The sequence below is a fragment of the Ctenopharyngodon idella genome, chromosome 11, assembly GCF_019924925.1.
Source record: "Ctenopharyngodon idella isolate HZGC_01 chromosome 11, HZGC01, whole genome shotgun sequence".
Taxonomy (NCBI): Eukaryota; Metazoa; Chordata; class Actinopteri; order Cypriniformes; family Xenocyprididae; genus Ctenopharyngodon; species Ctenopharyngodon idella.
In genome coordinates, this window is record NC_067230.1 from 15,152,119 (window position 1) to 15,163,480 (window position 11,362).

General features: G+C 34.0%; 1 protein-coding gene across 4 annotated transcripts in view; it reads left to right on the top strand.

Annotated features, from left to right (window-relative positions):
* ranbp3a (RAN binding protein 3a) overlaps positions 1 to 11,362 on the top strand; it is a 386,526-nt gene that overhangs the window by 10,974 nt on the left and 364,190 nt on the right. For all 4 annotated transcript variants that reach the window (XR_007932630.1, XM_051912683.1, XM_051912682.1 and 1 more), the window contains 8 exons: positions 732 to 842; positions 2,327 to 2,421; positions 2,523 to 2,598; positions 2,720 to 2,828; positions 6,597 to 6,721; positions 6,811 to 6,931; positions 10,369 to 10,511; positions 10,597 to 10,774. Coding sequence is in view for 3 of the 4 variants with exons in the window: in XM_051912683.1 (XP_051768643.1) it covers positions 732 to 842; positions 2,327 to 2,421; positions 2,523 to 2,598; positions 2,720 to 2,828; positions 6,597 to 6,721; positions 6,811 to 6,931; positions 10,369 to 10,511; positions 10,597 to 10,774 (958 nt within the window). In the remaining variant the exon portion in view is untranslated. The remainder of the gene's footprint in view (positions 1 to 731; positions 843 to 2,326; positions 2,422 to 2,522; positions 2,599 to 2,719; positions 2,829 to 6,596; positions 6,722 to 6,810; positions 6,932 to 10,368; positions 10,512 to 10,596; positions 10,775 to 11,362) is intronic.

Genomic DNA, 11,362 nt, shown 5'->3' on the forward strand with positions numbered 1-11,362 from the left:
GAGGGAGGGTCAAAGTAGACACTGTTCACAATGAAGACCATAGGCTGACATTATGCAAATTTGTTACATAGCTATGTAACAGGAAGTGAGACTGGAATTGCTGAATCGTTTTTTCTTTTAGGAGACAATAAATTTATTTATAATATATTTGAACATTAAAACTTTGCAGACCTTTTGCATTCACAAACGGCTATATTACACACTGTATGAAAGGTAATATTCGAAAAAGCATAATAGAGGCACTTTAAAATTAATTGTCACAAAAAATAGACTAATAGATTAATGGCAGTGTAATGATTTGACAGTCAGTGTCCAAATACTTTTTATATTAACTTTAAACAGTATATTAACCTGTATCATTTTAAACATACCAAAAATGTTTTGCTTGAAAAGTGCTTTATATTTTAAATTAAATCCCATTTTATTTGATATTTTGTTATACTATAACACAAAGAAATTCATATATTTTGAAGCGAGGCTTAAGTGTCCACATATTTTAAGGGCTGCTGAAATGTTTAAACTGTGTTCTTCATATTCTAGAATGTAAGCATGTTTGAACACAGCATGGGCTACGGTCCAAAGGCCAGACACATTTAGTTTTAGTTTACATGGCTGTGGCTGTTTTTTTTGGCTGACCCAGTATTTTTAGTTGAATCTGTGACGCATGAATACAGAACACATGATCTGGTCACACTTTTAAACTTAAATTACCTTTTGTTATTTCTTTTCAGATAAAGAACAACAGTACTTTGGGGCAAAAAACAGATGACAAACCTGAAGGACGCGGTGCCCCGACTGAGGCCAGTTTTGTATTTGGACAGAATATGAGGGACCGAGCAAAGGTTTGATTCATCTGAGTCTGATGTTCTCTGTGTGATTTTTGTCTTTTTCCTATTAGGGCTGGGTTATATATTGGATATTTACAGTACAAGTTTTTACAAGTTTTAATTAGCTATTTATTTATTTATTTAGTTTCCCTATCCTTCCTTGACTTGAATATGAAAGCATTTAGACAGCATCTCTTATTTAAACGGTAGAAAAAATAAATTCATTCAATTCATTTAGTGAATCAGTTCAAACTGATTCAATGAAGTGATTCAAAACTCTGCTTCAGACTTTTGCTTGCATTATCAAGCAAAAAATTTTATAGAAGCCACCACATAATATGATTTAGAATTTAGTAAACAAAAAATACCGTAAAAGTATAGTTTAAAGAAAAGTTTAGAGAAAAAGTTTAAAGAAATTAATACTTTTATTCAGCAAGGATGCATTAAATTCATCAAAAGAGTCAGGAAAGACAGTAAAGAATTATATTTCATATAAATGCTGTTGTTCATCAAAAAATCCTGAAAAAATGTTTCACCTTTTTCACAAAAATATTAGGCAGCACAGCTGTTTTCAACATTGATAATAGGAAATGTTTCATGAGCAGCAAATCATCATATTAGAATGATTTCTGAAGGATCATGTGACACTGAAGACTGGAGTAATTATATTAAAGGGTTAGTTCACCCAAAAATGAAAACTCACCCCATGTCGTTCCACACCCGTAAGACCTTCGATCATCTTCAGAACACAAATTAAGATATTTTTCATAAAATCCGATATCTTAATATCTTAATACGGGTGTGGAACGACATGAGGGTGAGTAATTAATGACAGAATTTTCATTTTTGGGTGAACAAACCCTTTAATTAATTAAGTAATTAAATTATATTTTAAAATATATTAAAATAGAAAACAGTTATTTTAAATTGTAGTAATTTTTCACAATAGATCTATTTTTACTGTGTTTTTGTTAAAATAAATGCAGCTTTTAGCGAGCATAAGAGACTTTCAAAACATTAAAAACTTTTATCTTAGAAAAATCTTACTGTCGCACATACATGAAATCAGTAAATATATTTTTTTCCTCATGTGTACAGTTGGGGAGAACATGCCTTCATTTTTTTTAAACTAGGTTTGATAATGGTTTAGTTTGAAACATTTCTACTTACAGTACAGTAGGTTTCAAAACAGTTTGATTGATATGATTGGTTACTGTTAGAAAACAAATGACAAAAACAAACTGCTTCAGAGTGAATACATAAGAGATATTATGATTGTTTCATCCTCTTCACTATAGTTTAAATATAGGGAAAAGGTAAAGATATAATTTATTTATTTATCACCCAGTCCTAATTACGAATAAATATCTACAAATCAGAATTTTTAATGTTGCTTATTAAATTATCTGAATATGTAATTATTCAGAAGTAAAAAAATGTTTAGTTTTTTTGGGGTTTGGGGTTTTGTTTCATTAAAAGTGAAACTGCGTTTGCTGCAGGTGGGTAACAGCTGGGACTCCTCTCAGAATGCTGATTGTCTTCTGGCAGAAAATTCTGAGGAAACAAATTACTTCTTGCAGTGCACCACTTCTAGGTACTGCAGTTCAAATGTTCATGTTCATTTTAAAGATATTTTACAGATCTCCTCAGGCAGAAACTTGTAACTTTTCTTGGCATCAATAATGTTTCTTTTAGTGCACAAAAACCTGATAACAGCAAAGCCAACAGTGTGAAGTTTGTCTTCGGGCAGAACATGTTGGATCGTGTCTTGGTAAAGCAATAAATTCCTTTCTGTTTGTCATAATTTAACACGCTCAAGTTATCATAGATCACAGTTCCTGATTATCAAGATTTGTATATCACTCAATCACACCCGTACTGTATGCTTCCAGACACTGCCGAAGTTCAGCGCAGAACTACCAGGGGGCAGCAGAGAGTTTCAGTCTGAGATGGGCCTGTTCAGCCAGCTTTCCTCTTCACAAGATCAAACCGTGGAGAAGAGTATGTGTTCCTGACCCAATCTTGACCTGACCTGACAGAAATCATGTTGAGTTTCGAGACTAATGCCTCATCCTTACTACGTGAAAAATGAGAACACCTCAGCGTCAAACAGTTTTTCTATCCACACTAAAAGCAAAATGCTGTGTGAAGTGACAGTAATTTCATTTTTTGGGTCAGAAGCATAATCACATTTTTTAAAAATGTGATAACCATACGTAACTATTTCATGTTTCATAAACGTTTATAAATAACGATTATTGCTGCTCACCTGCTTTTAGTGCATGTTAGGATTGTGTGAAAATGCATACGACTATGATTAGTCATTTAAAGGGGTCATGACATGAGAAATCAAATTTGCCTTGATCTTTTAACATATAAGAAGTCTTTATACCATTAAAACATCCTCCTCAGTATAAACAAAGCATTTATTTCATCAAGTGATGTCACACAGGCAAATACATTTGCATATGACTGCCTCCAGAGCAAGACATTGACGAATAGTTTTACATCATTGCACCATAGGCCCCGCCCACTGGCATTCAGTCACATATCAGATGACATTTGCCGTCGTGTGGAAAGCAAAAGAACCCATTATAATCACTGACGCTTTTGACCTCAATGCAGTATACAGGTGCGCAGTTAAATTTCTGACGTACTCCACGCACTTGAGTCTGTAAACAAGGACAAATTGAAGAGTGAAAGAACGCTTGCTTTGACACATTCTGTTTAAACAGCTCGTTTGTGTCTCTTTACAGAATTCAGAAGGATCTGTGTCGAAAACAAGTGGATGGTTTATCTTAATGGTATCCCAGATCGCGTCAGAGGATTATGTTTGTTCGGAGCATTTTGTTTTGTCAGCGAGGCACAATGTAATGGAGAGTTTGCAAAGAAACTTTTGTTGAAAGATGAAGCAGTCAGCTGTATTGTAAATGACGGTTTTATTTGAATAATATTTTCAAAACACTTATTCTCATGCAAAAGCGAGTGGCTGTTGATACTGTTTCCTATGCAATTACGTTAGCCAATCATAACAGCAGCAGTTTACTGACAAGCTTTAAAGGAGCCGCCCCTTAAAAACGGATCATATCAGACAGAGGGTTGGAATGAAGGTTAAAAAAGTTTGTCCACATATATTTGTTTTTTGTGCAAATTTTTTAGCATTATAAGTGAACCACAAGAAACATGTTAAAATATTTAAAAAAAAACAGGATTTTTTTTTTTTTCCGATAGAATGATTTCAGGTTCACGTGGCTTTGAGCGAAAAATAAGATGCGTTCCTGTGTTCAAAAACAGCGGAGCACGAAATAATAAAATCGAACATGTGCCTTGAGACATCTTAATGCATGCATAGAACTACATGCAGTGAGCATGTTAATTAAATCTCAGCCACGAAAAATTAAAAACATACACTACCATTCAAAAGTTTGGGATCGTAAGATTTTTTTATGATTTCAAATCAGAAGTTTCGTCTGCTCACCAAGGCTGCATTTATTTAATTAAAAATACAGTAAAAACAGTAATATTGTGAAATATTATTGCAATTTAAAATTGCTGTTTTCTATTTGAAAATATTTTACAAAGTAATTTATTCCTGTGATCAAAGCTGAATTTTCAGCATCATTACTCCAGTCTTCAGTGTCACATGATCCTTCAGAAATCATTCTAATATGATGATTTGCTGCTCAAGAAACATTTCTGATCATTATCAATGTTGAAAACAGTTTTTTTTCAGGATTCTTTGATGAATAGAAAGTTAAAAAGAACAGCATTTATCTGAAATACAAAGCTTTTATAACATTATACACTACCATTCAAAAGTTTGAACAGTAAGAATTTTTATTATTGTTTTTTTTTTTAATAAATTAAATAAATTAATACTTTTATTCATTAAGGATGCATTAAATCAATCAAAAAAGAAATTGACATGACAGTAAAGAAATTTATAATGTTACAAAAGATTATATTTCAAATAAACACTGTTCTTTTGAACTTTCTATTCATCAAAGAATCCTGAAAAAAAAAAAAAAAAAAAAAAAATATATATATATATATATATATATAAAATATTGTACACAAATGTTTCTTGAGCAGCAAATCATCATATTAGAATGATTTCTGAAGGATCATGTGACACTGAAGACTGGAGTAATGATGCTGAAAATTCAGCTTTGATCACAGGAATAAATTACATTTTTAAAATTTTTCAAATAGAAAACTGTTATTTTAAATTGTAATAATATTTCACAATATTACTGTTTTTACTGTATTTTTAATTAAATAAATGCAGCCTTGGTGAGCAGACGAAACTTCTTTTAAAAACATTTTGAATATAGAAGAAAATGTAAATATAACCTAGTTGATATACCATTTTCCACAGTTCATCTAAAATTAAAAATAATGGAGGATGTTTTTTTTTTTTCTTTTCAAATCATAAAGATAATACAGGCTAGTTAACAATTTACTTATCAATTATGATGTGAGTAATGTTTGTTGTTTATTGTAAGGTGTAGTGAGCAATAATTGTTTAAATATTTGAATTGTATTTGTCACTAAACATTTACATTATTTATCCAAAGTGACTTACAATTCGTCACAAGAGCAGTGCTGGGTAGTGACTGCTTACATGAAATCTGGGTTACATAATCAGATTCCAAAAACTAATTGTAATTAGATTATATTACATTTTAAAATATTCGTAATCAGACTATATTTACTTTTTTATTGATTTACATGATTACATGTACAATGGCAGTAAATTATTCATAATTCATTGATTCTCCCTATTACAAGATAAATAGAATTTTTTTCAAATCTTTTTTAGTAATTGTTTAATTTTGATTGTTTTCGTTTTAAAATAATTTATTTTAACTTAAAATGATGGTTTAATTACTCAAAGGCTTTTCATTAAACTCACAAACCCCAGTCTGGGAAACCCTGGCGTAATATAATATTTAATGTACTTCATGTTGTTGATAAAAATGGAATATTTGTATTTTTATATCAACATGGGGCAAGATTATCCTATTCAAATCAATGTGATAAACATGTTAGGTCAAATGTAATATAAAAGTAATCACAAAGTAGTCAGATTACATTACTTTAAATGTGTAATGTAATGGATTACATTACTAACTACAATTTTTGTCATGTAATTTGGAATCAGTTACTGATTATAATTTATAAGTAATCTACCCAGCACTGCATAAGTACTAACACATTTCTAAAATATATAAAACAATCATTGATATCAAGTATCTAATGTTAAGAAGTTTTATAAGTAAATTACACTACCATTCAAAAGTTTGAAGTTGGTAAGATTTATTAATATTTTTGAAAGAAGTCTCTTCTGCTCACCAAGGCTGCATTTATGTATTTGATCAAAAATACAGTAAAACCAGTAATATTGTGAAATATTAATACAATTTAAAATAACTGCTTTCTATTTTAATAAATTTAATTTATTCCTGTTATACCTGCTCAAGAAACATTTATTATCAATGTTGAAAACAGTTATATAATAATATTTTTGTGAAAACTGTGATACTTTTTGTCAATAGAAAGAATAAATCTTTTGTGACATTGATTAGTGATCAATTTAATACATCCTTGCTGACAAAAAACAAAAAAAATCGTAATGACCCCAAACTTTTGAATAGTAGTTTAAGTTACATTTTCTACCATTTTATTACTATTTTCTTGCCCCACAGTTTAGGAACCGCTGCACAAAATCATTAAAGTTCATTTATTTAATTCTATAATGTGCTGTAGGTGACAACCTGAAAGAGTCTCTGGAGGAGTCTGCGGCGCGTCATGAAGCGCACAAATCCCAGAAGTGTTTATTAGAGCGGGTGGAGGTCAGGACAGGAGAGGAGTCTGAGAGCAACGTGCTGCAGGTGAGGGCAGCTCTCACGTCTGACCGATACAGACGGCCTTGATGAAAACACATGAGAAGATGATGCTGCACTGTCCTGTGTTTTTTCAGATGCAGTGTAAGTTGTTTGTGTTTGAGATGACGTCTCAGTCGTGGGTGGAGAGAGGATGTGGAGTGCTCAGGCTAAATGACATGGCATCAGCGGATGACGGCACCTTACAATCCAGACTGGGTAATGTTGTTGTAAAAGGCCTTGGTCGAATCACCTTCACTCTTTACATTTTACTGTGAATTTGCTGGAGTTTTGATAGTGGGCGTGTGCCAGAGTAGAGTGGCCAATGACTGACATTGAAAGGAAGAGGTCACCCAAAAATGAAAGTTTTACATGTCGTTTCAAGATATTTTTGCTTCCGTGAACCACAAAAGGAGGACTAATGCAGAATATCTGATCCTTTTTTTTTTTTTTTTTTTTCCCATAAAACTTGGACTATATTTGAAGTCTTTTGGTATAAACAACTGTTAAAAAATTTGAGATACACCGATCGCTCAGCCAGGGATCGGAATCGGCCGATTTTCCTCATGATTGGCCCGGATCGGTGATCGGCCGATCAGTCTCACTTCTTACTGAATCCGAGCCGATCTGTTTTGTTACCAGCGGCACAGGCAATAATGTCAGCTGAGCATTCTCACTCTCTTCTCTCCGACGGAAAAGTGACACAGGTTTCGCGCTCACACCAAAAGCGCGCGCACCACTGATCTATATTCGTGGAGCGGACAAGCCACGCTCAGTCTCAAACAGAGACAGAAGTCAAACAGTCACAACAAGTACTAAAATGAGTGGCTTACTGCGCTTAAATGGTCAAATACATACAAAATTATGTCAAAATGCCCATCTTGGCGATTATTCAGATAAACACAGTCAGTTTTGGATCGTTAAATAGCTAAGAAAGAGAATGGATGTTGTGTAACAGTATTGGGTCTGTTCATAAACTCTTAAAGGGTTACTTCACCCAAAAATGAAAATTCTGTCATTAATTACTCACCCTCATGCCGTTCCACACCCGTAAGACCTTCGTTCATCTTCAGAACACAAATTAAGATATTTTTGTTGAAATCCAATGGCTCAGTGAAGCCTCCATAGCCAGCAATGACATTTCCTCTCTCAAGATCCATTAATGTCCTAAAAACATATTTAAATCAGATCATGTGAGTACAGTGGTTCAATATTAATATTATAAAGCCACGAGAATATTTTTGGTGCGCCAAAAAACAAAACAAAATAACGACTTATATAGTGATGGCCGATTTCAAAACACTGTTTCATTAAGTTTCGGAGGGTTATGAATCAGCGTGTCGAATCATGATTCAGATCGCGTGTCAAACCGCCAAACTGCTGAAATCACGTGACTTTGGCACTCCGAACCACTGATTCGATACGCTGATTCATAACGCTCTGAAGCTTCCTGAAGCAGTGTTTTGAAATCGGCCATCACTATATAAGTCGTTATTTTGTTTTTTTGGCGCACCAAAAATATTCTCGTCGCTTTATAATATTAATATTGAACCACTGTACTCACATGAACTGATTTAAATATGTTTTTAGTACATTAATGGATCTTGAGAGAGGAAATGTCATTGCTGGCTGTGGAGGCCTCACTGAGCCATCAGATTTCAACAAAAATATCTTAATTTGTGTTCTGAAGATGAACGAAGGTCTTACGGGTGTGGAACGACATGAGGATGAGTAATTAATGACATTATTTTCATTTTTGGTTGAACTAACCCTTTAAAGGGACAGCAGTCCAATATTTCTGCTGCTGTCTGTCATGTTATTTAAAGAACAAAAGACAAAGAAAATCACTTTCTGCTCTTGACTGAATACATTTTATAACTTTAATGGTAAGAATAAATCTGTATTTAATATTTACAATAAAGAATACAGAAATTAAAGTAACCAATGTAAAACAACACTGGATGTGTTATTTTACATTTGATTACTTTAATTTCTGTAGTATTTCTTACCTGAATAAAAACCTACTTAACCTGGAAAAACTTTTCAGTTTTATAGCTCTTTATTCTATTGCATTTATTTGTGATGTTTGCATTTTTTTTTTTTTTTTTCTTGTTGTATTACTGACTTTTTACTTAGTTTTTTTTTTTATGAAAATAAAACTTTGCGTTGAAGAAAAGTAGATTTTTGTATTATAGCTCTTAGAAAGAAAATCGGAATTGGCAAAAATCGGTATCGGCAGATCACGCTAACAAAAAAAATCGGAAATTGCCAAGAAAATTGCCATCAGTGCATCTCTATAAAAAATGTGATGGATTTTTTGTTGAAAAGTAATTTATGCTCACAAAGGCTGCATTTATTTGAGCAAAAATACAGTAAAAACAGTAATATTAGGAAATATTATTACAATTTATAAATAACTGTTTTAATTTTAATATATTTCAAAATGTAATTTATTCCTGTGATGCAAAGCTGAATTTTCAGCATCATTACTCCAGTCTTCAGTGTCACATGATCCTTCAGAAATCCTAATATGCTGATTTGGTGCTCAAGAAATCAATGTTGAAAACAGCTGTGCTGCTTAAAGGCCCACTGAAGTGTCTTGGAGCGTGCAGCATTATTCAGTGTGTTGATGTAATTTCAACTGAAACAGGAAGAAAGGGCGGGACATATCGAACATCTCCTCCCCTTTTCAAAAATGGCCAATAGTGTTTTGTTTATATCACAGCTCAGAAGGGTCCATTGAGCTCAGTAAAGCTTTAGTTTCCTTTTAATCTCTAACCGTTTCTCCTCCTAATCTCCTCCATTTTGCTTTAAAATACAGTATTCTGTGCAGAATTCAAATGCGTCCGATACATTTTGTGGTCTGCGCCGACTCGCAGATATTATCCGCTCTGTGCTATCGTGTCTCTGGACCGGAGCAGACTCTGTGCGCTGCGGTTCGCGTGACACTAACGTGAAACCAGACTTTATTCGCCGCAATGTAAAGCACTGTCTTAATCGTTCCATGTCCCCTATATAGTGCACTATGTGCCATTCACCACGTAGAAAATAGTAAATGTGTGAACAAGTGACCGATTTCAGCCGCAGCTTCAGCGTCTGTTTATAATGTAGGGGGCGGGACGCTTCAGATTTTAGAGAGCATCTGATTGGACAGAAGATCTGAGCTATTTGAATGACGTAAACACAAATTAATAATACAATTAAAAGAAATTTCCCATCATCCTCTATAACGCGGTCGCCAATTACATCTCATATCCTTTGTAAACTCTTGCATTACAAAGGCATTGCCTGATGCATTTGTATTACATTCCAAAGAGCTCCATTATCAGTCCCACACTGGAAAATGAAACCATATCTGACGGTGGAAAAGCAGCTAAAGCTGTCTGCAGATTTTGGAACTGACACAAGGGGGAGCTAATACTTCTGTTTTATAGGCCATGTGTGTTTAATCAGTGGCTAATGCCAGTAGTCTCAAAATGGCCAAATATTTATCAGTTAATCACTTAAATTTGCAACATTCCCATAAAACATGTTTGGCAGACACAAGTTTTAAAGGGAGCACAGGTGTAATTAATTCTCATGCAGTGGGGGGACCCGTCGTCTCTAGTGTTTCTGTTTACTGAGAGCTAATCCCGGTGTTTGTTTGTGGCTTGCAGTCATGCGGACTCAAGGAAGCCTTCGAGTGATCCTTAACACTAAGCTTTGGCCTCAGATGCAGGTGGATAAAGCCAGTGAGAAGAGTCTCAGAATAACAGCCATGGACACAGAGGAGCAGGGCGTCAAAGTCTTCCTCATATCTGTAAGAACGATTATAGTCGTAATGAGAGGCTGTGAACAGTGAGTGCTGTGTTGTTGGTCTTATGTGATCCCGTCTCATCTCTCAGTCCAGCTCTAAGGACGCTGCCCAGCTCTTTGCAGCCCTGCATCATCGTATACTGGCGCTGCGGAGCATCAGCGGTCAGGAGTCTGAAGGCCAGCCGGCTCTCCCCGACGGGGGGGTCATCCGCTTCAGTGACGACGATGAGTCCCGCACGCCCCCCAAAGCCGCTACGCCTGATCCAGGTAATCTTTCATATCAAATTCTTTGAGTTTGTGGTTGTGCCACTAAAGATGGTTACTATCTACATTAGTAAGGTGCAGAAATTGTTTTTTTTTTGGTATTATCAGTAACTACTTCAAAGCAGATGTTCTTAATTGATTTTGGTTCAGGACCCAGATTTCACAAAGGACGGCCCAGCACAAACAAACACACACACACACACACACACACACACACACACACACACACACACACACACGATAAAACACAATTAAAACCTTGGCGTTTTTAATATTTTTATATTGTAATAATTTCACAGTTACTCTCCAAATTAATGTAGAAACAACTTAAAGACAGTATATTTTAAATATTTGTTGTAATGGCATATTTTTATAAATGAAGGCCAGTATCACTGATAATAATACTGCTACTGATGATGTCTCTATGAAAATGTTTTTTTTTTTTTTTAAACATTAATAATTAAATATTAATAAACACATAGACATTCAACATTTCAGTATAAGTGAAAGCTATCAATTTCAACATTTATTAGGCTTTAAAACAATAACAAAATAAAATAACAAGTGCTTATCTCTCTACCTTTTATACAT